Here is a 26,508-nt window from a genome sequence, read left to right as displayed (position 1 = left end):
CTGATGCCCAGCCCAGCCAAGACCAGGAGCAGGCATTAAGCAGGAGATGCAGTGCAGTGGTGCTATACACAGGCACGAGAAGCAGAGCCATAGGCACACCAGCCTTGTGCTGAGTCCACAGCTGCAAGTACCTAGCTCACCACAAGGGTGCCTATGATGAACAGAGTGCCTGATGCCACTGCAGGATTCATTACAGCACCATCACCACCAACACTGAGTCCTGCAGGTCTGGTGATGATCCCCTCAGTGGGGTCAGGGTCTATCTGTAACCTCTTCACTGGTTCCTTCATGGTGCTGACCTTGTGGTTCCATGTCACAGGATGGGGTGGTAGCTCCACCAGTGCGACCAAGAATGCCACAATTAGCAGTGGCAGGCCAGCCAGTCCTCTGGAGCCCTATGACTTGCACAGAGCAGAACCGTGAAGTTGTATGGGTCCAGGCCCTGGGGGACAGGCTTGCTTGTGTAAGCCTCTGGCGCTACTTTAAGGAAAATCAAGAAAAAAAAAATCAACAAGAAAAGCCAGGCAGCAACCAAGAAGGCCCAGCTGTGGCGTGTTAAGAGGCAGGGTCCAGCAGCCAGGCCCACGGACAGGTCCCGGTGGCACAGACTGACAGCAAAGAAGCAGTAGTGACCACAGTACTGATGGCCACAGCAGCCCTGTGCAAATGCCACAGAAGGGTAATGTGGCAGGCTCAGAAGCAGCAGGGCCATGGTCAGAGGTGGAGAGAGCCCCTTGGTCAGTGCATCCAACACATGCAGACCACCAGTGGCCAGATATTTGGGGCTACACACATTGAAAGCCAAGCACAATCCTGTTGCAGCCCATGTCTAGCAGGCCCTTCAGCAGTATGCCAGCACCAACACCCAGCTTGGTAATTCTCCCTTGACTGCAGGGCCTCACACTCAGCTCTCCTGGCCCCTCTTCATGGCCAACAACCCTACATGGCCCTTGTGCTGTTGTCCCAATAGAAAAAAGCCAACATTGGTCACAGGCCTAGCTTTCTCCACGAGGTCCTTTTGCTCACCACCACCCCTAATGCAAGCTGAGACTGAGGGGTGCTAGCAGGACCCACATGCTGAGCTTCTTGTAAGTCTGATCCCACAGGCTTGGGGGCAAGGATGGACCTTTAGGGTTGCCTTACACTCTTTCTGGCTTACCTGAACACCTGCTTCATGAGTACCTTTGCTCCCCATCTCCCTCCAGCTGGAGACACCCACTCCTAACCCCAAGCAGTTAGAAAGAGGAGGGAGCAGCATTATAGCAGTCTCTTTAGGCTTCTCACAAGATTTGCCTTTGCTTTATGTACAAGGTCACAAAGGCCCTGAGGCTGGGACAAGCCTGCAGACCCACTGTGGGTAAACAGCCTGGGGCAGCTGCCAAAAGCCAAAGTCTCAGGGACTCAAGGGAAGAAATGGCCTGGCAAGACCCGTACCTCCCTCCCACAGGAAGTCAGCCAAGATTAGCTCTGGTCCTCTCTGCCTGTCCTTTTAGAATGGGGCCTCTTTCCCCACAGCATTTTTTTTCCTGCTCTGTTCTCCTGAGTGATCCAGATTGTGCTCAAACTACAGAAAAGACCTGAGAATAGAAAAGGAGAGAGTCCCCCTCTCCCAGTACCTCCTGTTCCCCAACAAGTCCTTCCCATCTGGCTATCAACCCCAGGCTGCTCCAGTGCCTGCAACTTCAACCCCATGCTGTCAGCTTCTTGAATTTAATGGAGTATACTCCACCCCTTGGGTGTGAGGTATTGACAGTGATGCCAACCACAGCTGCCTCCATTTGGGACTCAGAATCAGTGGGATCAAAGGGCAGCAGGCAGGCCCCAAAGAGCTGATGGCATTGGGGCTTCATGACCCAAAGGGCCTAAGCTGGTACCTTATCATCTCTCCTCAGGCATGAGCACTTTCAGGGTCTTAAACACACACACACACAACACAATGAATGATGGGGAGGGGAGGTTGCCACAGCACCTAGGGCATCACAGTGACTAAGTCTGCTTATTTGTCATTTATTTTTAAAATATATTTAAACAGCAGCAATCACTTCCCAAATGCAAAAAAAAAAAAATTACAATTTTTAGAATAAAATTAAAATGTTTATAATGCGAGTCAGAAAGAATTGAAGATACAACTGAGAATCAAATCACGCAGCACTGGGGGTGGCTAGAGAAGCCAAGGCCCACTGGTTGGGAGGTCAGGCTGACAAAGAGGTACCAACCTGTGAGGTTTCCACCCTCAAATCATACCCCACAACTTCCCATTGATGAAGCCAGTGTCCTCTGGGTTAGAGAAAGTGAAGCGGCAAAGAGCTGGCCCTCTGTGGGGGATCCTCCAAGCCCAGTCCTCCCACCAGCCAGGGACCTGCTAATCGACCTCCTCCATGTTGCTGTAGGTGGGGGCTGGGCGGTCCACAGGGGGGGCGAAGCGTTCAGGGGCTGTCCGCGTGGGGGCCACCTCGGGGGCCTGGCCAGGGCCTAGTCCCTGCAACAGAATATGAGGACAGGGGTTGGGGGCTGCCCAGTATGCCGCCTGGCATCCCGGGGGTGCTGGCTTGGAGCCCCGGCACCCAGGGGAGGGCCCCAAGGCAGGTGCAGACAGCAGCGGCGTTGAGACAGAGAGACGAGATCGGGCCTGAACAGTCTCGCTTTATTAACACTTTAAATACAGGAAGCTGTTTGGGCAGGGCTAAGCCCCAGGCCAAAGGTCGGAGCAGCAGGACGAACGGACAGACAGCTGGATGGATATCCACCCTAGGATCCTCTGCCCCTGCAGGAGCCACAGTCCCACCCTCTCCCCTAAGATGCACACACTGAGGCCCAAGCCCAGAGTTGGTCCCCACCAGAGGCAGGCATAGCCTGGCGGGTAGGCAGGTGGGCCAGCTCACAGCAGCTGCCTGCAGGCGAGCTCATCTCCAAGGACTCTGGGATACCAGAGGATAGAACACGTTGAGCACGAGGGCCACCAAAGCTGCCATGGTGCCCAGAACAAAGTACCGGAGGCAGCCCTCGTCTGATGTGGTAGGGCCACGTGGCGGGGGGCCCACCCAGTCTTGGGGCCCCCAGGGACCCAGGGGCACAGGCCCCTCGGGTACTGGCTCCTCCTCGGCCTCCAGCTCCTGCCAAATCCGGGAAGCCTACGGTGTGTGGAAACGGCCATCAGCACCCAGGATGGGGGGTGGGAGAGTTAGGGGGACCCAGTGTCCCCAAGACCCCTGGCCACAACAGTCCCACCCAAGGTGACAGGTGCTAAACCCTTACACATCCTAGGTCAAGCAGCAGAGAGGTAGGCAGGCAGGAGCCAAGTGCGCCATTTGCAGGGTTGTCTAGACAGAGCACCACAGAAGGTGAATCTTGACAGCATTTTGACCTCAACAAGCTCCCCAATCGACATGCAACTTCTGGTGGGGGGGGGAGGAGTGAGGGGGTTAACTGGTCAGTTTTTTAGTCCAGGCTTCCCACAGAAGGGACTGGCTCATGGAGAATAGAGCTGCCAAGCCCAGGTGCCACCCTCCCACCTATGTCCAGATCCTGACCACTGTCTTCAGCAATTTCTCTGAGTCTGAGCATAGAGAGATCAAGAGAAGAGAGGGCAGCAAGGAGACCAGTCCGGAACAGAGATGCGGCTTTGCCCACCAACCAGGCCTATGGCACCCCACGTCAGTATGAAGAAGATCCTGAAGGCTCAGTGGGGACAGACGCTCACCTCAGAGTGGGTGACAGCCACACTAGGCTATGGCCTGCTGGATAGGCCCTGTCCAGAGTGCACATCAGAACAGGGACGATCACAAGTGAGGGTCTGTGGGCTAGCATGTGGGGGGATGTGCAGAGGGAAAGTTGGGAGGGTGTCAGGTACAGTCTGTTCACGGCACTGTACCCAGTGAAGTTCGGAGCAGCTCCTTGGCCCATCCCAAGTGGGTGCCTATGGGCACATCGATGGCAGCATGTTGGTGTGCATGACCTCTGTAAGTGTCCCTACAGTCTGGGGACCCCTCAGGCTAAGGCTCTGCTATAAGGGAACCCTGTCTGCAGCTCTCACAAATCCCAAGGTTCTGGGGGTCTATGGCTGGAAGAGAGGAAGTTGTGCCCCGCCCCCACCCATCTGTGAGTTGAGCCCCACTGGCCTGCGAAGCCTCCCCCATGCCTCACCTGGCTGGCAGCAGACTCAGCTGCAGGGCCTAGGTCTGGGTGGTGCTCAGAGTGACCTGCCCGGGGGGGCCTCTCCACAGGAGAGTTCCGCCGGCGGTAGAAGAGTACATAGGCATAACGCGTCACGACCTGGCTCTCGTCTACCGTTGTCACCGTGCTGTCATCAAACAAGCGCCAGCCTGTAGCGAGGTGGGAAGAGTGTGAACATAAGCTGCACCACCACCCCTACCACCTATCCTGCTGGCTGTGCGCCCTCACCCACGTCGCTGCGCTGGCTGCTGCGGTCATTGGGCAGGCGTGCACAGGCGGTATAGTGGCCACCGATCATGCCTCCATAGTGGTTGATGACAGCATACAGGTCGTAGCTGGGCAGCTGCTCCTCTTTCTGACCGATGCAGAACTTGCTCAGGTCCAGGTTCCTGCAGGGCCAGCCAGAGAGAGGTAAGACGGTCAACAGGTGCCCAGGATGCCGACCTTGACCCCCACGCCCCGACTACAGTCACAAGGGCCCGACGCTCACCGAACAGGGAACTCCACCAAGTCATTGATCTTGTCACGCCAGATGAAACTACGGAAGGAGAAGCGCTTGAGCTGCACGATGAGCACATTGGGCAGGCGCCACAGCAGCAGCTGCTTGGAGGCCTCGCGGTGTTGTTTGCACTGTGGGCAGTACCTGATGAGGACAGAGGTGGGGTCAAGATCAGCAGACCTCCACTCCACCCTGCCCCACCACTTGCCTGCTGCCCTGTCCTCACCAAGCCTCCTCAGGTGCCAGCACCTCAGGCCGCGTGAAGAGGTTCAGGCACTGGTCCAGAGTGAAGTGGCCAGCGCGGGCAGCCTCACCGGCAGAGCCTGGATCCTCTGCACATTCCAGCTCCTTGGAGGCTACCAACACGAACTCCTGCAGGCGCTCATTGTTCCGCCAGACCAGAGCCAGGCTGCAGTCATCACCCAACTCTAGTGGGGTATCTCCTGGAAACAGGCAGGGAAGGGAGTCATGCATCTGTGAAGAGTAGCTAGCCCAACCCACCCTAGGGCTCCCTCCCACAGCCTCAGACACCTTTGTCTTCTAGCCGCTGCTCTCGGTTAGTTGCGTCAATTTTATAGATAAAGAACTGGGGTGTGTGGGCATTCATGGCTTCACTTGGGTGTTGGTACCCAGGCACAGCAGCTGTGAGAGAACATGATAATCAGAGCTTCCCTGTCTACCACGGCCTAAACAAGCTTCCCCCAACCTCCCCTACCCCAGCTCCAGAGTCTTTCCCCAGACTTTTACCTTCAGGCCGGGACATCCTCTCACCAGCAGGCAAGGAGCCAACTTCAATGGGCCCACTGGCCAGCACTTCAGAAGAAACGCCACTGGTGCTGGGCACAGGGCCCCGATCAGGAGATGTCCATGCCCGGGGAACCCCTGTGTCCCCTTCAGCCACGGGGGTCACCAACTGGAGCTCAGGTGGCTGAATAGGGTCTCTCTCACTGTCCCCAGCCTCCAATGAGCTAGTAGAGAGCAGCGTGGTGCAACCAGGGCCCTGGGACTCCAAGGCCATGCGGCCAGGCTGGAAGGGTGGCTGGAACACACTCACAGAGTACCTGGAGACAAGCAGCAGAGCAAAAATAATCCAAACCAGTCTGTCTGGCACCTGTGCCCCTGCAGCTACCCCACCTTAACACAACCACTGGGCACTTACCGGGCATAGCCCTCTAGCAACTGAGCAAGACGGGCATAAGTGAGGCGTGAGGCAGGTACACTGACCAAAAAAGGGTAGCCAATGTTCTCAGGGCGGCAGAGGCCCTTGTGGTCAGGCCAGTGGGTTTTCTGGCAGAGTCTAAAGGAAAGAGGGAGGCAAGAACGGGGCTTTAGCCCAAGCTCTATGCTAGGGCTAACGTCTGGCCCTGGAAACTGGGTATGCCAGCCCTGCCTCCCAAAGGTTGTGTCCAGTGGGGTGGCGGGTGGAGGGCTTAAAACATATGGGTCTTTATGCGAAGAAGAGGTAGGGTGGCCAAGTGAAAGGTGGTGAGGAGGGATGGGGGAGGCCACGGGGATCCTCACTGGTTACAGTAGCCCACGCGGTAGCACCGGGTACAGCGCTTCAGCTTCTCATCCTCTGACTGCTGCTTCCGCTGGCAGGCTGCACACTTGGAGATGGGGACGCTGGGCACCTGGGGACGCTAGGGTGGGTGGTCTGGCTCAGCAAGGCCAGGCCAGGTGGGAATGCTCCCCCTCCCACCAGGGCCCCGTGCCATCAGGTCAGCCCCCACTCACCTGCTGCACCTCTAGCACCACCACCCGCTCCTTAGCCAACTCTGGAGATAGCAGCTCAAAGCAGAGGAGCGTGTCAGAAGGGGACACAGTGTCCAGTGAGTGGGAGGGCAAGAACACACGGTGGAAGCGATTCTTAATCACCTGGGGACAGAACACATAGATCCTATGTGAGGACAAGCCCTTTCTCTAGCCCTGCCCCAAAGCACAAGAAAACTTGGCCTTGACCTTGGGTCTATGGGTGCAGGGTGGAGAATGCAACCCAGAAGAAGAATATGCCTCTGTTGGCACCAGCCTCAGTGCCCAATGGAACAAGGAGCCTGAAAGACCAGGCCTGGAACAGCTATCAACCACAGCAACTCTTCACACCGAGGGCCTCTACCCTGTGTCAACCAGTGGGCTGGCTGAGACTATGGAGGGGCCACATTCCAGAAGACTCTGCCCCACCTCTATTCCCTTGAGAAAAAGGACACTGCCAGGCTACAGGCTAGGAACCTTTGGGGAAAACCAGCACACAGACCTGGGAAAATAAGAGGGACAAGTAGAATGAAGGGAGAACCATAGCTGGTAGAAATAGTCCTGCAGCTCAAGCTCCTTTGATGAGGAAAGAGCAGTCAGAAGTACCACCAAAAGGTGGAGAGTAAACCCTCATGACAGCTGGGAACTGTGGGCAACTTAGTTGCAAAGCCCAAATGCCTCGTTTCAGCCATGCCTCAACTGATAGCACAGCACCTGTCTCTGTGGGGTCACGCACATTTGTGCATACGTGTACAGAGACTAATGACCATACACACGAAACTGCATGCTGTAAACACATTCACGTGTCCACAAAGGAAGAACAGACAGACCTCAGCCAGACGCAGGTTCTCAGGCTTCACGTGGACACTCTGCGAAAGGGAGTCCAACACTTCACTTGCACTGGAGTTCTCCTTGCTGATGCTCACCAGAAACTGTGGTGACAAGAGTAGAGTCCATGGTGGAAGGGGCCAGGGTCTCTGGGATAGCCCAGAAGTACAGGCTTTCTTCTCACCTTGATGGGCTTGCTGTGGGGCTCCCGGGCAAAATAGAAGACAGGGAGAACCTTTTGCTTCTGTGGCAAGGGGACTGGCAGGTACAGGAATGGGTCAAAAGTGATGGAGACCTGCAAATACACCGGTGGCACTGGGTGGCCACACCAGGAATGGGGGGCAGGATGCTCATGCCCTGAGAGCCCAATCCAGGCCTTTGGATGGCTCTCAGGTCCTCAAGGCCAACCAGCAAACACTCAGACTTGAGAACACTAGATGGACCAGGAGAGCCATTAGAAGACAACAATCCCTGTTTCCGTCACTTGAGGCCCTGCCCAGCAGAGCCACTTTATCAATTTGCCGCTGACTTGCACCCCCTGTGCTTTTCCAATCTTGCTCATACCCCATACTCCACCTTTCGTCACCCAAACATCACTTATAACTCGGTCAGGAAGCCTACCCAGCCTCACCTCTGCAGCCCACATAGGGCCTAAGGCCTTCCCCTTAGCTTTTTTGACCAAATCTTGCCCTGCAGCACCTAAAAGTGCACATGCCTCTGACCCCGATCTGACCAGGCTAGCTAGGCCAAGCAAGGGGGCCTTCCAAGGGGAGCCCATCACACCTTAGCACACACAGGGCACACCAGCTTCGACTTGTACTGGCCCTGAAATAGGTCCACGATGAAAGAGTCATTCCTCATCTTGTGCCGCTGCCAGGCTTCCTCAGCTACCACCTGAAGAGTAGAGTGTTGAGGACTAAGGAGACCCGGAGACTGGGATGTGCATGCCCTCCTCCACCCCAAACCCTGACCTCATCAGGCCGCCCGTCTGAGTCCACGGTCTCCGTGTAGGGCTTATTCTGAATGCGGTTCAGGTCCTCATGCAGCCCATCCAGCAGGAAAGCCATGAACTCCTGGGCATCATGCTGTGCATAGCCTGTGAACTGGCTTGCCTTGCTCGCCACAATGGCCTGGATGCAAGAGCAAGGTGTGAGCATGGAACCCCAGCACCTCCATGCCCCCAGCTGCCTGGCCCTTCCCGCCCTCTCCAGATAAGGGTAGGAATAGCCACAGTTCACCTTCAATTTGGAGGGCTGGAAGGCATGGTGGGTTCCCTTCCACAGTGCCCGGAGCAGCACAGCAAAGCCAATGGCCAAACGCCCACCAGTCCCCAGTGGGTTGTTGTAGTTGATCTCAGCTTCAAAGGAGCGGTCTAGGGACAGCAACCAAGTAGATGTATGAGCAAGGGAAGGTATCCCATCCCCAGGGCTCCAGGCCCTGCTCTCACCGTGGAAGAAATCCCGCAGCTCCCGAGTGTTGGACAGAGACTGAATGACGCTGTTCATGAAGCAGGTGTTGCCTAGATTGACGAGGCCAGTGAAGCCCGGCAGACACACCTTCTTCTCTTCCTCCTCCTCTTCCTCCACACTGTCTCCACTCACCGGGCTGTGAGGCATTGGAGGCACCATACACGTAGGCTTGGGCTGTGAGAGCAAGAGGGGCGTGAGAGAGCAGCCCTGAGGCTCTCTAGCCTTCATCCTTGGCCCTCCCTACCACAGGATTCTTACCGAAGCCAGGTGTGGCTCTGGCTTTGGGGCTACATGCTCCACGGGGGTGCGGGCTGCCACACCATCCAGGCCTGTGTCCTCAGATCGAGCCTTGGGTTTCTCCTTCTCCACTGCTCGGGCTTCTTCCTGGCCTGTCAGGGGGTGGGGGGCACCTCCCGGTGGGGTTGAATCCAGAGGGGTTGGACCTGTCGGCACTGCAACCTTTGCACCACCCACTGCACCTTAAAAAGGGGGAACAAGGGGGCTGGTGGTTAGCAGCATGCGGCAAGGGATGGGGGTCCTGGTCTTGAAGACTGGGCAATGAAGGGAGCTCGTGTGCAGACCTCGTGCAGCAGGGGCCTCCAGGCCCCCCCAGCGCTGACTCTGCCGCTTACGGAGGCAAATGTCGATGCGAGAGGCTGTGAAGCAGAAGGCGCACTGCTCTGGCTCAATCAGGTTCCTGCAGGAAAAGGCTGAACTCAGGAACTTAGGTGGAGGGGTTATCTAGCTGGACGGGCCAGGGAGATAGAACCCAGGGTGGGACAGGAACAGTGGTGGGGCCGGGCACCACCCACCTGAGCTTCACCTGCCAGCGGAAGATGGTGTGGGGCCCACAGCCTGGGTGCAGTCTTAGGAAGTTTCCGTCCCTGTAGAGGCAGAGCAGGGGCAGGGCAGGAGGAAGAGTGTAAGATACACTGTCCTGCTGGAAACACACTGTCTGCCCCGTGTGTCTGCCTACCCACCCACCTGGTCTGGAAGATAAGCGTGAAGTCCTGCTCGCGGAAAAGCACTCGAGAGGTGTCCCTGCGGATTTCCTTCACGTACACGTGCACCACCACTGAGTCCGGCCCCTTCTCATACGAGTCATTCTTGACAAATGCCAGGTTCACCATGGACTCAGGCTCTACATCGAGACCACAGCTCAGCACCACCCAGTACAAGTTCCAGCCTGTTGCTGTTCTACTCCCCACCCGCCACCAACCTTGCAATCCAACCTAGAGCTCTGTCTGCCCAGTCCCTGCCCCACCTTTACCATCCACCAAGGTTGCAGCATCTGCTGCCACTGCTATCTCCTCTTTGGAATGGTCACCTTTCTCAGGGTCTCTGCTCCGGGCCATGGCTGGGGACACTGGGTCATTCCTGGGGGACACTGCCTTCTCTCCTGTTAAAAGCGCTAGGTTCTCCTCTGAGCCCAGGAGGCAGGTCTGGGGGTTCAGTGGTGGTACACGGAGCTGTTCCTCAGCCTCAGCCTATTCATGGCAAGATTGTGGGCAGGATCAGCACTGAGTCTGGCAGGAGGCCCCCACTGCAGTTCACACCCTTCTTCCTCACCTCCCAACTCCCAAGCAGGCACCCCATTCTCACCTGGGTGGCTGGCTCAGCGAGGAAGGGTGGGGCATCGCCCCGGGGCCCAGGGCCATCTCTGGATCCTTCCCCCTCTGGCCCTCTGCGGAGATGCACAGCCCTCTTGGCACTGGGTCCTGCCTGGGCCCCAGGGCCAGCCCCTGCGCCTACCTCACCTCGGCCCTGGGCCCGCTTCTGGTTCCGAGCCTCCTGCTTAACCCGGCGGGGCTCAGGGCCTGGCTCCAGGGAAATGGGAGATGGCTCCTGCCCATTCTCCTGGCACCGCAGCCCTGGCACCAACTCCTGGGTCCCTAGAGGTTTCTTCTGCCAAAGATACAGCAGTTAGGCCCTGTCATCTACACAGGGTATCCCTACCCTACCCTGCTCTGGAACTTACCAGGAGAGAGGGCCACGTGAGCAGAGGCACCTTCTTGGGCAGTGACAGTTGCAAGAGGCCGCCTTTGCGAGCCTGCACTTTAGTGCAGGAACTTTCTATCTCAGCATAGAAAACACCACCCCATTGCCGACCACCTGGTGACAGAGTGGGAGCAGTGAGCAAGGGTAGGGGATATCAAAGGAATCAAATATACTGCTAAGCTTGGAGCAGATGGACATACCTGGAAGCCGCACTACACAGTCCGTGTCTGTGAAAGCAGCATCTACCTCCTCCAGTCGCAGGGGACCAGCTCCCACACGCAGCTTGACAATTACCTCATCAGCACTCTGCCTCCAATCGAGTAACAATTCTGTAGAGGAGTGCCAAAGAGACTGTGAGGGTCTCTGTGATATTCTGATGGGGATAAGCAGGTAGCAGACACCCAGCCCTAATGGGCTGTTCTAGATAAGGGCTTTATCCCCAGTGCCCCATCCTCTCCTCTAGCAGTCCAGCATCCAAAAGGCCTATTCATTACTCACCTTCTTTGGTTTGTTCCTCCCGAGGAGAAGATGCTGAACCTGACAACAAAGGAAAGAACAGGGAAACGATGATGGGCAGGCAGTCTCCAAGACCCTGCCACTCCACCAAGCACCACCTTTAGGTTTTCAGCCAAGTACCCCGACCTCAAAGCTGAGGCTCTACCTAGGCTGCACAGGTCCTCTCAGCATCAGACCAGGATGGAAGGAACAGCAAAAAAAAGTCATCTCCCAACCCCCACTCTGTATACTCAACAGGAAAGGAGGAGAAGGCCACAAGCACTCTGGGAATGCCACTACCACCTCTCCTAGGATCTCCATCCTTGCTCTCCTGGTTTGCTCGATCCTTCTGCTTCTTCTTACTGGTGGCCTCCTCCAGTCCTGGGGGTCCTCTCCTTGGGCCTGTGGCGCTGGCCCCACCAGACATCTTGAGCCGCTTGGTCGACAGCCAGAGTGCCCCGGGTTCGGCAACGGCGTCTGGGTCAGGGCTACGGCGCTTTCTTCCTGGCCCAGCTATCTTGGCAACTCTTTGTGGCCAAATTCTCCAGCAAGGAACTGACAGCCTAACGAGAAGGTGACCAGTGATTACTACAAAGGACCAACAATTTGCTCCTTGGTTACAGCCAGGGCTCGACAACCTGGGACACTTCTAACCCTACAGAGCAATATCCCACCATCACCTGGTATACCCCTGAGTACTCTTAGACTATTCAGAAGGTGGAATAAACAATGCAAGTAGCAGCAACCAATTCTGGCTGAGACTCCTAGATGCTTGCCATACAGACCCACAAAAAGAGTAGCCTCACTGAGGAGGTGCCAGGTCAAGGCAGCCATGACCTGGGACCAGGCTCCATCATCAGTCTGGAGAAGAGCCATGGCTCCAGCCCACAGGGCTGGCACTCTGAGCAGGGTGCTCACTTTTCCTTCACTCTCACTGGCTGCTTAGTCACCAGCCGAGACGTAGGAGGTAGAAGACGAAGGCAGAAAAGGAGAAGCCAGACAACCAAGCAGCAGGAGGACCAGGCTCTGTGGCTGAAAACAGGCCCAGCCCAGGTGCTACCACTGCCCAGGAAAGGTCCTGAAGTTAAGGTACCCCATCTGCCACCTGCCAGTTCCCACCCTCCTCTGAACCTGCTTCTTTCCACTGCATAGGGTTTTTTTTTTCTTCTTCTTCTTCTTCTTCTTTTTCTGCATCTGGAGAGATTCCTCTCTCCAGCTGCTGTACCATGCAGAGAGGGGCCTGCAAAAGCTAGGGTGAAAACGGTGTTCAGATGTCACATTACCCTTTCAGCAGCAACCCTGCCCCAGAGCCAAGGCAGGGCGGGCATCCAGTTAGAGACTGAAACAGACATTATCTCCTTCCTTCCCAGGTCCACTTACTCATCAGCGCTGAGCCAGGGAAGAGGCTTTCTGCCAAGTTTCCCACAGACCCACCAGTGGATTCTGGGCTGTTTCTCCATCCAAAATAAAGTTATCAAAACTGAGATAAAGGCGGGGATGAATCATGGATCACGACCCCTGGCAGCCTCAAGCCTGGCTTGAGACAGTAGCAGGACAGATAGTTACTAGTCTGTGTTCCCCAGGGTTTGGGTACGTGAGTGTGTGGGCGGGGGGAAAGGTGGGTGTAGATATCCTTCTTTGGGTCAGATGTGGGACTAGTGGGCTGGATCTTCAATGACGACAGGTTAAGAGAATGAGGAGTGGACATCCTCCGCCTCTTTGCACCCAAGCCCCAGTCGAAGGTCGCGTCCCTCCCCTAACCTCCTGGGACATCGAGGAGGGAAAGGGGCTGCCTAGAGACCCAAGCCGGCCTAATACGGCGGCGCGGGGTTACTGACGACTGACCAGCGCCCCAGCCGGGCTGCGCCCCAGCTCCAGCCTCCGAACCCTGGGCCCGCCACCACCTCCTCCAGGAAGCCGCCCTCGCTCGCCGCCAGCACTCTCCGAAGCGGGAGGACGGCCACGGGAGTAGCGCAACGGCCCCGCCTGCATCAGTGGGCCCGGCACGCCGCAGGGCTCGAGGGATGGAGGCTGGCACGGCCCGTGACCTTGAACAGGCCACCCCGGGCCCGCGTCGCGGCCTCCCGGCTCTGGCGAGACAGGCGAGCAGCGGCCCGCCCAACTCACCGAGCGAGGCCGCCGCCGCCGCAGCCGCCAGCCCTCTTCGGGCCCTGGCAACCCGCTCTCGGTTCCGGTTCCGGCGTCAAGTCGGTTCCGGTTCCGGCGCGCCCCTCCCCCGTCCCGGCACCGCCGCCACCGCCTCAGCTGCTTGTTTTGTTTCGACTTCTAGTGGCCGCGGGAGGCTGAACGCAGAGCCCGTGACGCACTTCCTGCGGGAGCGGGCACGCGGCGACGGGCAGCTCCGGGGCGGGCCGAACGGAGGAGGCGGGGCTCCGGTGCCTCGGCGTTGCCTGGGGCCCAGGCTGATGGCAGCCCCGAGGTTCCGCCCAGAGACCCCGCCCTCTCCAAATCAGAGTCCAGACCACACAGTAGGGATTCACACCGGTTTATTGGGGGCCTTGCCAGGCTGGGGACTATTCCATGCACAGGCAGTAATGCGTGCAGGGAGAGACTGGGGACTGAGGTCTGGGGTAGTCCTCGGACAAGGGTCACTGGCAGGTGTTGTAGATCTGGACCTGCAAGTTGATGGCCTGAAGCACGCTGCGCATCCTGGCCTCCAGCCCGTCTAGTTGAGCCGCTTTGCCCTCCAAAGCCCGCTCGTTCTCCTCATAAGTGCCCTCCAGCTCTAGGAGAGACAGATCTCAGCTGAAGGGGCCTACTCCCTGAGGCCCACATCTCTGGAGCCCACCCACCCCATCCTCACCTTGCAGCCGCTGTAGCTTGTCTTGAGCAGCTTGCAGCAAGCTCCGAGCCTCATCCCGCAGTTGCTCTGCCCGTGCCTGCGCAGCCAGCACACCCTGGGCCTTGCGCTCAGCCAGGGCCTTCACTGTCTGGTACTGGTCACTTAGTGGGCCCTGCAGCAGCTGCAGATATAAAGGGCAGGGTCAGGGTGGTGGCCCAGTAGAAGCCGAGCCTCTACCCCTACCCTCTTCCAACTGGCTCTGCCACAACCCACCTGTTCAGCTTCCCTGGCACGACCCTGGGCACTGCCTGCTGTTTCTTCAGCACTAGAGGCTGCCAGGCTATTCCCTGCTCGTTTCAACTTAAGAGCTTCCAGGAGACCATCCAATTGCTGAGCCCGCTCGCCTGCAGAGCTCAGTGCCTGCTCTGCACCTGCCATCCTCTCCTGCACCTGCCATGAATGGGCCCAGGGTTAAAAAGGTCTATGCGGCACACCCATAACCTTGCCCCACTGATGTCCCAGAGAGACCATACCTGGTGCAGGGTCTGCTCTGTGTCCTGTGTGTCAACCACTGCCCCCTGGATTGCACCCTGAGCAGCACCTTGTGCCCGCTGGGCCTCCTCCAGTGCCTCCTGTACTGTCTCTGCCTTCTGTTTCTCACCCTCAGCCCGGCTCCTGAGGAAGAAAGGAAATCAGGGCCTGCAAGTATCAGGAAGTGTCAAGAATGGGGTCTAAGGTCGGGGTCACACCGTGCCCGCCGTGCATCCTTCAGTAGCTGCTCTGCCTGACGGACGTCTCCCACAGTACGCGCCAGAATGGTGTCCACATCTGCCAAGCTCCGGACCCGCTCTGCAATCTCACCCGCCAGGTGCTGGATCTGCTCAGGTGATGCTGGGATGGAGAGCTCTAGCACCCGTGTGGCCACCATCTCAATGCTATCAGGATCAGCCCCCTCCTCTATGGGAACATAGGTAAGAGCTTAGGGACACAGATTCCCCAGCACAGGCATGGGGACACAATCTTGGGGTATGTACTCAGGGACCACACATGGGGTAGGGATTGCTAACAGGCATAAGGACATAACCACAATGACAGGGACTAAACATGGGACATAAATTCAGGGCTGTCGACTTCTGGACCACATATGGACAAGGGCTCAGGGTCCAGACATGAGCTCTTGCCCATTTGTGACCATAAACACAGGTACAATGCAGGCCCTGACCCACATATGAACACAGACACAGGGGAAACACCACATGGCCTGGGCCACAAGGGAGGCTCACGGCTGAGGAAGTCCTTCACACTCTGGATAAGTTCCCGCAGTTCCTGGTTGGCCTGTTCCGCCTGTCCCCTGGAAGCATTAGCCTTGTCCAGGGCTGCCTGGGCCCGCTGCTGTGCTTCGCCTGCCTGCCGACGGGTCTCAGCTACCTGGCTGAGGATGCCACCACCTTCTGCCAGTGCCCGCTGCAGCTCTGCCTGTGTGTGGCGGGCCCGGCCCAGGGCCAGGTCCGCCATGGCTGCTGCCCCACTGCAGCTGAGGCCCCCACAGCGGGGCTGCCCATCTTCATCCCGACAGCCAGCACCCCCGCAAGGGCTTGTAGCACACGGTGCATCTCCCGGGGACCCGCACACCTGCCAGACACAGAACAAGTCAGGTCCCAGTGGAAGGAACGGCCACACCCGCATGTTGCACCCCACACTTGTGCCTCACCAGTTCATTTATGCCTGTCAGGCTCAGGGTGTGGGTACGGGCAGAAAGCTCGTCCAGTGCCCGCTGGTTGGCCATGTATTTGCGGTTGAAGTCCTCCCTCTGGGCACCCATCAGCGCCTCTGTCTGGTGCCGGGTGCCTGCTGAGTTGCTCACAGGGCTGGGCACTGCCAGGGCCGACATGTTGGCACGACGTTCTGCCTCTGCTGACAGGCTGTGGGCATGGCGGATGCTGTCGTACGCACCTAAGTCGGGCAGAGACAGGCAGTCAGGTGAAGGTCAACCCTGACTCACCTGCCTAGTTGGCCAACAACTCACCCAGGAAGTTTGAATGCTTCAGCAGGTCTAGATGCTGGTCAAGCTGCCGCAGTGTAAGGTTAAGGGCAAGCCCGTCTCGCTCTAGACTGCTTAGTGCATGGTTGGCATTGAAGTTCTCATCCTGCACATCTGTAAGCTCTGCCTCCAGCTGGGTCAGGTGCTCAGTGGCCTCCCCGATTTCACGCCTGCATGGGGTGGGGCGGGGTAGGATGTTGTTTAAAGAGGCTTTGGCCCTGGTACATTGGACCTCTGCCTCACCCACCACGTATGCTCATTCCCATCCGCACCGCAGCTCCTCTGTGGCTTCCACGATCTGCGCAGTGGAGGCAGCTGAGGTGTTGCGGGCACCCACAATGCCCTGCACAGTGGCCAGCTTCTCCTGCATGTGCTGGAAGCTGCTCTCAAAAGCACCCAGCACACCCGTCTGCTGCAACTCCTGTGCCCACTGTTCCAGGCGCCGTGTACGGGAAGCCAGGTCCTGTACCATGCGGTCCCAGTCCCCAAAGCATGCATGGCAGGGGTGGCAGGCAGGAAAGACACCAGAGAAGCCACGGGCACACTGGTCACAGCGCACGCCAGACACGCCTGGGCGGCAGCTGCAGTGGCCTGTGGAACGGTGACACTGAGGTGTGTCTATTCCACGAGGGTCACAATCACAGGCTGCAGGAAAAGGGGAGACCACAAAGTTAGGGTGCCGGTGGGGGCATCCTGGGAAGTCCCCCATCCACCCTGGCCCCGCTGGCTCTCTCACCACGGCACTGCAACCCAGGGTCTCCCCAGTGGAGCTCCTGGCATTCAGAACAAGTTCGCCCACCAAAGCCAGGATGGCAGTGGCACTGTCCTGTGAACTAGAGGGGAAACAGGGCAAAGGTCAAGGCCTCAATCAGAGGCTGAGCCCTCAAGACTTAAGGCAGGTAGCTGGCCCCCTCTCCCCAGGGAGCCGCAGTAAGGTCCCATACCTCATTGCAGGTGGGGCCTCTGGCTCGGCTTGGGTGGCAGGCACAGGGCTGGCAGCCACGACCACTGGTAAGATTCCAGAAGTTGGGGGCACAGCGATCACAGCTAGGGCCCTGGACGTTGGGGAGGCATGGGCACTGCCCACTGCTTGGGTCACAGTTGCATCGGTCAGTGGATGGACACTGCTGGGGATCTGTGCCCAGCAGGTTGCAGGTGCAGCCTGTGCCAGGCAAGATGAGCACACTAATCAAGGGGAGCTGGAGCAGTGGAGACCCACCCCAATCATCCCGTCCCATGCCCACACTCACGGTGGCAGCTCTGTCGGGCAGCCTGCCCATGGAAGCCAGGCTTGCAGCGGGCACAGCGCGGCCCCTCCGTGTGGTGTAAGCAGTGCAGGCATTGCCCCGTGTGGGGGTCACAGGCATCAGGGTCCGTGGGGTCAATGTTCCCACTGCATTCACATGGTTGGCACCAGCCTCCTGGCCTTGATGGGTCCCCAAAGTGCCCAGGAGCACAAGCTTCACATCGCAGCCCTGCCCACAGTCAGGGGGAAGGCGTGAGTGCTCAGCCCAGCTGCACAACCCTGATCCCGTGCCTGCGCCTTACCTACTCACCTGTGTAGCCTGCCCTGCAGTGGCACACGATCTGCTGGGAGTACCCATCCCGATGGCAAGAAGTAGCAAAGTGCCGCCGGCTCCCAGGGCCTTCGGGGCAGGGACAGGGCCGGCACTGGCCCCCATATGGCAGTCGTGGGTCCCCGTGGAAGCCAGCAATGCACCTGCAGGGAGGAGGAGGAAGAGCTGTGCCATCCCTGAGCAGCCTGCCCACCCATCAGCTCGCTCACAGCTGCTCAGGCTCACCTTTCACAGTGCTCACCCCCTGTGTGATCACGGCAGCCCAGGCAGGCGCCTGTGTGGGTGTCACATTCGTCTGCATGCCCGTTGCAGACACACGGCTGGCAGCTAGGGAACCCCCACTGGCCACGCTGGCAGCGGTCACAGCGAAGCCCAAAGGCACCAGTTCGGCAGGGGCATTGCCCACTGGTCGCGTCACATAGGCCACTGAGTGCCCCCTCGGGGCTGCACTGGCAGGCTGGGGGCAAGGCAGAGATTGAGCCAGGGAGGGAGCTTGAGAGGATTCTGGTGGGGTCAGGGTAGAAGGTCAGGGAACGGAAGAGAATTTCATGTGACCAGGACTAAGACTGTGGGGTCCAAAGCAGAGTTAGGGGAGGGAAGAAGCAGAGCCAGAGGGAGGAGGGAGAACAGTAGTGGGGAGGAGAGAGAACAGGAGGGACGAAGGGGCAGGCGAGTACCTTGACAGCCTGTGGGGCCAAAGCCATAGTAGCCAGGGGCACAGAGGTCACAGCGGCGCCCAGCTACTGCAGGTTTGCACAGGCACTGACCACCATGGGGGTTGCACTCAGAACTCAGTGAGCCCTGGGGGTCACACTGACAGGCTGTGGGAAGAGGGTAAAGAGCAGGTCAGGCTGAGCCCCAACACCTCTGCTCCACCAGCTACCCCCCAGGCACTCACGCAGGGCTCCGTTGTAGAGAAAGGTAGACAGGCTGATGAGGAGGGGGCCACAGGCCTCAGAGGGAAGGGTCTTGCTAGGCATCAGGCCCTCCTCGTGGCAGCGGTAGCGTTCAAAAGTGGCACGGCGCTCCAGAGCCGCAGCATCACCTCCACTGAACATCTCCAGCACCAGGACACGGGGCAGCAGCACCAGCTTAAGACATGAGCATACAAGAAGAGTGAACCCCAATGTAAACTATGGACTTTGGTTGATAGTAATGTGTCCATGTTGGTTCCTCAATTGTACCAAATATGTCACACTGATGAGGGATGCTGAGGGTAGGGGAGTATGTATGTGTGGGTGGGGAGGGCTATGTGCGAACTCTTTGTATTTGCTGCTCAATTCTGCTGTGTACCTGAAACTGCTCTAAAAAAATTAAGTCCATTAATTTAAAAAATTTAAAAAATTTAAATTAAAATAAAAACACATGAGCAAGGAAGAGTGAGGTTCAGACCTAGGACCATGTTGGCACTGCCAGAGCACTAAGCTTAGCACTCCCATGGACTTGCCTCTTCTGTCACAGACCCCTTCTATATAGCCACCACTACAGGACCCACCCCACAGGCCCTGCTATCTTGATTGGTATGGGGAGAGGGAACTGTTCACCGAGTCAATGAGTAGGCTGGGTCCAGAATAGGGGGCCTCAGGCTGGGCACCTCCTCCTGTTCGCACCAGCTTCAGATGCAGCTTGTAGGAGATGCCAGGCTCAAGGCACACAGGTTTGGGAAGCACCATGTACCTGGGGTAGGTAGGCAAGGACAGGTACGGGGGTCACCTAGAGTCCCTATACCCATCATCTTGGGCTTTCCCACCCCACACACAGCAACCAAACCATTGGCCAAGAAAGAGACTAGGACTGGGCCAGACCAAAGACAGCTGGACAATCTGACAGAGAATCTGTACAGAAGATACACATGCTTCACTGGAATCACCTGTGCAGACTTGTCTTGCTTAAAACATTCCATACGGCATTTCCCTGGCACAAATACTTAGCAATTTTTCCTCAGTGACCTCTTCACACTTCCTCCAACCTCGACCTCCAGCCTCCAACCACTGCTCCTCTTCACCAAGACTGCATCACCTCCCACCACCCCAGGTCATTCCCATCAGCCTGCAAACCCATGCTAGGGTTCTTTGATCCCCGCTGAAAAAAAATCTTTGCTCAGTCCCTCCAGTCTCTCCCTGGCTGATTGATGCTTTGTCCTTGCTCTCTTGCCCAATGAATCCCTACATTTTTTTTTTAAACAATAGAAATTTATTGTCTCGCATCCTGGAGGCTAGAAGTCTGAGATCAAGGTGACTAAAACTTGATTGTAGTCACTGTCTCCACTCTATATATAGCCTCCCACTTCAGGGGAGCTTTTGCCCCATTATGCCATGCAGACGGCCTGTCCCAAGGTCACTGGCGACCTCCATGTAGCCAAATCCAGAGGTCACTTCTCTATTCTTATCTGCTCCAGTGTTCAGCAGCGTGTGATGAGATCAGTGTGCCTTCCTTCCTGAGACATTCTTCTCTTAGATTCTGGGACTCTGTCCAGACTCTCAATTTCTCCCCATCCCCCAGCTCCTCCCTCTGTACTGGCCTCTAACACTAGAGTACCCCAAAGCTTGGTTCTGGTCCTCCTTCCTTTCTCTGGTCATTTAATCTAGACCCACCTCTTTCGTGACAAGTCTCAAATTTATATCTCCAACTTGAGCCCTCCCAGTAATTCCAGACACAGAAATCCAACCATGCACTGGCCTTGTCCTCCATGTCGAAGCATCTCAGAATTGCTCCTCCCTATGTCTCAATCTCAATAAAGAGCCTCGCCCCATTCAGATGCCCAAGCCAAAAACCCTAGAGTCACTTTTCCACTTTTTCTCCCTTTCCTACCTGTTTAAGCCATCAGCTCTGTCACTAGAACCCTCTGAAAACTTCCTCTTCTCACCACCTCAACTGCTACACCTCTGCCCAGTCCACTGTCACTCAGCTAACTCAACAGTTGCCAGGGGTCTCCCAGCTTCCACCTTGGCCCTTTAAGTCTATTCACTCAGCAACTAGAAGAATCTTTGTTAAACATAGTTATAATTGGCAAAATATCTATAATGGGTACAGCCAGGTTCATTATGCTATTCTCTCTGCTTCTCTGTATATTTGAATATTTACATGATAAAAAGTTTAAAAGAAGTAAATTAATTAAAAGAAGATACACCAGGCTGTTTTTCCTCTCTTGGATTGCCCTGCTCCCAATTCTCGGGAGTGTACTATCTTTCACTATTTTTTTACTTAACTAATAAAAATCTTGCTTATATCAAAAAAATTTAAAAATTAAATAAAAGAAGATACATGAAACAAATACTACCCCAAAGACAATAAAACATTAATCAGACCAGTTACATCCCTGCTGAGAGTACTCTCTGATGCCCTCGCTTCCCCCACTGGGCACTCCCCATACTGACACTGGATGGGTTCCCATTAATTCTTGCCTTGGCCCCTGGAACCCAGGCCCATGCAGGAGCAGGCCTTGTTCTGTCTGCCTCCTTCCTCTGACTAGTGCCATGCCCAACAGCAGCTGGCAAACAGCACTCAAGAGGAGGAGGCACTTGAAGGAAGGAACCAGACTAATGACCAGTGGGGTCTTCTAAGTACCCTGCAGGAAGCTTAGGGCTGACCCACAGCTGTAGGTGTAACCATTAGTGTCCTCACCTAGTGCCTGGTCGTAGAGTCCCTGGGATGTGGTCATCCTTGGGCAGCACATGCCCACATGGGCTGTGGGCAGATACAGGTCCTGGGCGCTGCACTGTCAGTTCCACCTCTGCCCATTGCTCCGGCACCTGGGGAAATGGGACGATGGAGGAGATGCTCCCACACCCGGAGGATCAGCTCTGGGTTAAGTGTCACAAGGCCTGACCTGGGGTTCCAAGCGCAGCAGCAGGTCATAGTCCATGGCTCTTGGTACAGAGGACACCAGGAACTCCAGTGACTGGCCTTCCCGCAGTCTAACAAAGCCTGGGCCGGTCCAGGACGGAGTACCCCCGCGGGTGGCCAGGCGCTCCACCACATCAAGCCCCTTGGAGGCAATGTGGAGGCGGTGGGGACTCGGGCAAGGCATCTCCTCTTCTGCCACAGTCTGTTCCCAAACCCCAGCTCTTCAGCTGAGGCCCTGCTCAAGGCTGACTCCCTCCCCATAGAAGGCACCACCTGTAACCCTGCCTCTCCAGTCATAGTACCACCCACATCCTGCCCTCCCTACCTGCCCTCGGGCTTCCTCAGCCTCCCAAGTTAGGTGGTCAAGAAAGGGCCGGAAGTAACCAGGCTGCACCTGCTCACAGCGGCGCCCCACCATGTGCTGGCGGCAGCGGCACTGACCTGTGGCCTCGTTGCACCTAGAAAGTGAATGATTACTCAAGAAGGACTCCCATCCTGCCCAGGATCTTTTCCCACCCGTCCTGGAGCCCCTTATACAGCACTCACTGGGGATCCAAGGCACCACCCACGTCGCAGTCACATGGACGGCAGCCGAGCAGGTCGTGGCTCAGGCCCCAGTGGCCAGGCTAGGGGAGAGGAAATTGCTAGGGGCCAGAATTAGATCCCCTCGCTGTCCAGCAGGGATTCCAATGATGGCTGTCAGCCTCTACCATCTCTTGGGGAAAACATGAACCCTAGACCACTGACTCCCAGGCGTGGCCTCCCAGACCTGAGGCCTCTCAACCAGGACTGGCCCCTAAACTCTTAGCACCCACCCAATGGGGCTCGGACACCACCCCATCCCTGTGCTCTGAGTATAAGTGCAGAATTCCAGCCCCATCCAGTCGCACCAGGCAGCGGCTGCAGCTACGTCCAGTCACTAGACGCTTGCAGAAACAGGCTCCACTGCTGCGGTCACAAGGGGTGCCCCCAGGCACTGTGCCTCGTGTATCACACTGACATCCTGCAGGGAAGGAGACCTATCAGCACTGTGGGGAGCTGTGGCATTGCTCATGTCCAGTTGGGTCAAGAATAAAAGATCAAGGGTTAAGGTTAGCACAGGAGTCAGGACAGGAAGAACATACGCTGGCAGCCTAGAGGATCACTGGCACTGAGCCCGAAGAAGCCGTCACGGCATTGCTGGCAGCGAGAGCCCACCACATGCTCTTTGCAGCGACACTGGCCCGAGACCAGCCCCAGTGCAGGATCATCATGGGGGTCACAGCGGCCACCATCTTGGGAACCCATGGGGTCACAATCACAGGCTGAGGGCAAAAAGATATACAGGGTTATCCTATCCCAGCTACCCAGCACCAGTCATCTCTCAAGTCCCCACCCTAGATTCTCAGTCTGGCTCCATCCTATACCCCCCACCCCAAATCCCTGCAACTTGGACAGCTGTCTGGAACCTCAGCTCCTACCCCAGGATCAGCCTTCCCTCTCCCGTGTCCAATCCCAGCCTTACGGCGGCACACGGCTGGGTCCCGCAGGTCCTTGGTTGGGTCACGGTAGAAGAAGGGCCGGCAGAGCTCACAGTGGTGCCCGGCTGTGTTGTGCTGACATCCATCACACACACCTCCGCTCACATTGCCAGACGCCAAGTATATGGCCATGTCAAAGTGGCAGCTGTGGGCATGCCCATGGCATTCGCACTCTTGGGAGGGAAGGGCAGGGCAAAGGTCACTTGAGGGACCATGTCCTGAGGGTAAGGGGCTTAGGGATCCCCAGTGTCTCCTGAGGTCCCTGCCACAGGCCAGAATTTGTGAGTAGGGGTTCAGGGACTTGAAGGCTTCAGCATCATAAAACTGGGCCCCTAACCAGAGCAGACTGTGGAGGAGAGTTGAGGAAATCCCCAGGGGCATTAAGATGTGGATATCCTTCAGACACAGTTGAGGTGTTAGGAACTTAACCAGCCAGCTCAAGATTCTGCCCAGGGCACAGCCAGGCCACAGAGTTGTGGGACTATGGGGGCCAGGGTCTCACTCACTCCTGCAGGCATGACTGTGGCCGTCCTCAGCTGGATGCCAGGGCAGATCATGATAGAAATCCTGACACTGCTCACAGTTAAGGCCACGGGTGTTGTGTTTGCAGACACAGGCCCCATGAACCTAGGAGGGTGGGCAGGCAAGTGGTCAGCACTGTCCAGCCATGCCACCCCTGCCCGCAGTCCTACTCCAGCCAGTTGAAGGACCTCACCATGCCTTCAGCATGGGCTGGTGCCCCTGGGGCGGGTGCACACTGTGAGGCATGTCCATAGCAGAAGCAATTGCCACGCACAACCAGCTCATAGAGGGCATAATAGTACTTCTCTCGGATCTCCCGCCGTGGGTCAAGTAGGTTGTCCCCCAGCGTGTGTAGCCGTGTCAGGTTCACCCGTAGGTTGGTGATCTTTAGCAGGTCTAAGTGGGGGGAAAGGATGAGGACCAGCTGGCCAGGCAGGCCCTTGCTGCCCCATGCCCACCCAGGGGCTGAAGCTGCCAAGGTCACCTTGGGAGACCTCCTGTGTCTACAGCTATATGAGCTAAATTGGACTTGGCACCTGCCCTAGGAAGCACCCAAAATAGCTACTGAGGCCCCAAATAGTCACCAGCCGGACGCTGGGACTATGCCAGTTTCAAAGAATGGAACACTCACTCTGGATCCGTGGGCTATAGGGGTCTGGGATAGGGATGGAAGGGTCCAGAACACGATAGATGACCTGGAAGGGCATAGAGTCATTAGAGACACTGGACCTGACTCAGGCCCATCATGCCCCTTTCTGCCCCAAGCCCAGATCCCAGCCCTCACCTCTCCTTCAGTGGATGGCTCGATCTCTGAATAGCGGGACTCACAAACTACGTCATCCCAGTGCCGTGGAGGGGCCAGTGGAACTCCTGGGAAGTCAGCCCCACAGTCATAGGAGAAATATCGGTATACATGCCAGGTGTGTCCAAAGTCTGCTGAGCGCTCCACCAGCATGGCAGCAGGGCGAAATGTCTGGGTAGGGGGCATGGCTGATCAGTGAGCACCAGGACCCAAGTCCAGCCCAGGCCCATCAAGAGCCCTGCCCAGCTGAGGCCTGCCCTCAAGCAGATCACGGACAGGTCAGGGTGAAGAGAGGAAGCCAAGCAAGGATTAGGATGGGAAGCCACCTCTAGTGGGGAGACTCAGCGGACATGGGGCCCAGGGAGGCAGTACCTGACCCAGCCTGGGTTTGGGGCAGCATGGACAAAGGCTTGGAAGTAGGAGGCAACAGAAGTTGTGGGAGGTGAAGGAACCTCCCATCCAGCCAGAAAACAGCATATGAGAGCAGGGAGGCTGGGCTGAGAAGCTGGGACTCTATTCAGGGGCAATGAGGAGCCAAGCAGGGTGCTTCAAGCAGGCTCCCAGACACGCGGGCACCTTGAAGGTCATAATGAGGTGTGTGAAATGGAACTCAGCCTCCAAGTCCAGCTGGATGGTGACCACGGGGACACCTGGGGCAGGAGTCGGAGATCAGGGACTTGAGGCTACTGGTGGGCAGCCCTGCTCACCCATACACCACCCACAGCCTCACCATTCTCTGACTGCCACCAGGCTGCCCGGCGCTGTGGTGCAAAGCTGGTAACTACATTCTGGATGCGATGGCTGTTTGGGTTGTGTTTAGCAGAGAAGGGGCGCCGGGAGTCACACAGGAAGCACTTCTTCTCGTCCTAGGTTGGGTCAGGGTCAGTGCCTCAGCCAGTGCCAGCCCCACCCTGAGTCAGCCCTCCCACCCCACCCCCAGCCGCACCTGCAGGTGACTGACGATGCAGTAGGGCTGGGGGCCGTGCAAGCCACAGGTGGATGAGGCGGTCAGTCTGTCGGCGCGGCCCACTAGCAGGTCACCCGTGGCAGGGTAGCAGCTTCCTCGCAAACAGCCTGGCACATCCGGGGCCAGGGCCTGGGCCAGGGCGGTGGCCAGCACTGGGAACAGGGGGTCAGCCAGTTCTGCTGAGCTCCCACCCAGTAGCCACAGGGCCAGCTACCCGAGGACCCACCATCACATCCCGCGAACCCCAGGCCTTCACCCGGCCCTCTCACCACTCAGCAGCAGGCCAAGTCGAAGCTCCCAGGGCCCAAGCTGTCCCCTCAGGTCCCTCCCTCGTTCCCCTGAGGCCCGCTCCATCCTGAAGAGGAGGGGAATCAGGATGAGAGGGGAAGTGGGAGGTCTGGGGCCCTTGCCACCCACCCCTACCCTTGGGGTCCCATGCTGACTCTGCCTGTGTGGGTCCTTGGCTGATTCCCCACTCAGTCCTCTGTCTGTCCAGCGGTCCCTCCACTTGCTCGGAGTCTGGCGACTTTGAGCAAAGTTGGGAAGCATGGCAGGAAGCAAAGAATGGAGTGGATCTCGGGCAGGAGCACAACATCATGCAGAAACCCTCCACCTTTCTGGAACTGGCTCAGCCACAAATTGGTGTGGGCCCCTGGGACCTTTCCCTTCCCTGAGCCTCTGCTGCCCACCATCATGCAGAACCTCCTCCTCCCTCATTCTAGAAACCAGACACAGGCCTGCTCACCTGCAAATCTTTATTGTGCCCCCATACCCAGGCCTGTGCAGAGCCAGGGGAAGGTAGGGGCCTGGGGCTTTACGCCACTGCAGTTAAGGAACGCACCAAGCAGGGGCCATGGCATAAGCAAAGGAGTCTGATCTTCGAGACCTCAAGGGCCCATGGAAATTAGCCTTTGTCCCCAGTGTTGTCGATGCTTCGGAAGTCACCATCGAGTAGTCTTTTCAGTCCCAGGGCTCCAGCATCAGCAGGGAGGTGGAAGGGTGCACTCAGGGCTGTCAAGCTCCCCTACTCAGGGATTTGGGAAGGTTTAGGATGGCCTGGCAGGAGAGACAGGACAACACAGGGGTATGGGTAGAAATGGAGAAAGACCATCCCCTGCCCAAGGTCTCCACCTCCCCCAGTCACTACAGCACATAGGCACGAGAAGTGCTTAGTTTCCTGGTATAAATAGGTGCTGGGCACCGACAACAGAGCAGAGCA

The 26,508-nt window shown here is 57.3% G+C and overlaps 2 protein-coding genes across 15 annotated transcripts; both read right to left on the bottom strand.

Moving 5' to 3' along the window:
- Positions 1-1,991: 1,991 nt before the first annotated feature.
- USP19 (ubiquitin specific peptidase 19) lies at positions 1,992-13,514 on the bottom strand. 12 transcript variants are annotated; one of them, XM_032458532.1, is made up of 27 exons: positions 13,339-13,470; positions 11,512-11,774; positions 11,215-11,253; positions 10,917-11,045; positions 10,697-10,830; positions 10,321-10,623; positions 10,046-10,205; positions 9,703-9,859; positions 9,531-9,602; positions 9,300-9,415; positions 8,977-9,197; positions 8,697-8,892; positions 8,488-8,621; positions 8,221-8,379; positions 8,033-8,143; positions 7,434-7,544; positions 7,252-7,353; positions 6,407-6,547; positions 6,194-6,312; positions 5,832-5,969; positions 5,420-5,733; positions 5,204-5,314; positions 4,899-5,115; positions 4,664-4,816; positions 4,402-4,562; positions 4,144-4,322; positions 1,992-2,479 (listed from the first exon to the last, which is right to left on the bottom strand). In XM_032458532.1, the coding sequence occupies exons 2-27, from the start codon at positions 11,636-11,638 to the stop codon at positions 2,363-2,365; spliced, it is 3,921 nt and encodes a 1,306-aa protein (XP_032314423.1). In that variant the 5' UTR covers positions 11,639-11,774; positions 13,339-13,470; the 3' UTR covers positions 1,992-2,362. The 12 variants fall into 12 exon arrangements, with proteins under 12 accessions (XP_032314423.1, XP_032314426.1, XP_032314425.1 ...); XM_032458535.1 differs by having other exon boundaries at positions 8,977-9,191; XM_032458534.1 differs by lacking the exon at positions 13,339-13,470 and adding an exon at positions 12,592-13,325 and having other exon boundaries at positions 8,977-9,191; positions 10,321-10,620.
- A 187-nt stretch (positions 13,515-13,701) lies between these two features.
- On the bottom strand, positions 13,702-25,885 carry LAMB2 (laminin subunit beta 2). 3 transcript variants are annotated; one of them, XM_032458522.1, is made up of 33 exons: positions 25,733-25,885; positions 25,559-25,644; positions 25,269-25,441; positions 25,053-25,188; positions 24,899-24,972; positions 24,305-24,493; positions 24,152-24,215; positions 23,714-23,916; positions 23,505-23,625; positions 22,983-23,171; positions 22,603-22,782; positions 22,369-22,481; positions 22,025-22,104; positions 21,804-21,936; positions 21,462-21,680; positions 21,257-21,384; positions 19,177-19,309; positions 18,531-18,723; positions 18,310-18,453; positions 17,858-18,089; positions 17,612-17,775; positions 17,306-17,530; positions 17,000-17,217; positions 16,792-16,888; positions 16,328-16,700; positions 16,041-16,225; positions 15,726-15,967; positions 15,298-15,646; positions 14,764-14,971; positions 14,548-14,689; positions 14,288-14,464; positions 14,036-14,195; positions 13,702-13,957 (listed from the first exon to the last, which is right to left on the bottom strand). In XM_032458522.1, the coding sequence occupies exons 1-33, from the start codon at positions 25,882-25,884 to the stop codon at positions 13,821-13,823; spliced, it is 5,619 nt and encodes a 1,872-aa protein (XP_032314413.1). In that variant the 5' UTR covers position 25,885; the 3' UTR covers positions 13,702-13,820. The 3 variants fall into 3 exon arrangements, with proteins under 3 accessions (XP_032314413.1, XP_014419274.2, XP_032314414.1); XM_014563788.2 differs by having other exon boundaries at positions 21,462-21,620; XM_032458523.1 differs by lacking the exon at positions 17,306-17,530.
- Between the last annotated feature and the right edge of the window lie 623 nt (positions 25,886-26,508).

This window comes from Camelus ferus, chromosome 17 (assembly GCF_009834535.1).
Source record: "Camelus ferus isolate YT-003-E chromosome 17, BCGSAC_Cfer_1.0, whole genome shotgun sequence".
Taxonomy (NCBI): domain Eukaryota; kingdom Metazoa; phylum Chordata; class Mammalia; order Artiodactyla; family Camelidae; genus Camelus; species Camelus ferus.
Note: the sequence above shows the minus strand (reverse complement) of the source record. Positions and strands in the feature narration are given on the sequence as shown.

Coding starts and splice junctions, on each gene's coding strand:
- USP19 (XM_032458524.1), bottom strand. CDS start 12,671: ATGGAGAAACAGCCCAGAATCCACTGGTGGGTCTGTGGGAAACTTGGC. Junction 8,380..8,487: donor TCCAGCCCTCCAAATTGAAG/GTGAACTGTGGC, acceptor TCTTGCATCCAG/GCCATTGTGGCGAGCAAGGC. Junction 6,313..6,406: donor TGGTGCTAGAGGTGCAGCAG/GTGAGTGGGGGC, acceptor CACCCACCCTAG/CGTCCCCAGGTGCCCAGCGT.
- LAMB2 (XM_032458522.1), bottom strand. CDS start 25,884: ATGTTGTGCTCCTGCCCGAGATCCACTCCATTCTTTGCTTCCTGCCAT. Junction 16,226..16,327: donor GAAGCCACAGAGGAGCTGCG/GTGCGGATGGGA, acceptor CACCCCATGCAG/GCGTGAAATCGGGGAGGCCA. Junction 14,972..15,297: donor TGTGAAGGACTTCCTCAGCC/GTGAGCCTCCCT, acceptor ATGTTCCCATAG/AGGAGGGGGCTGATCCTGAT.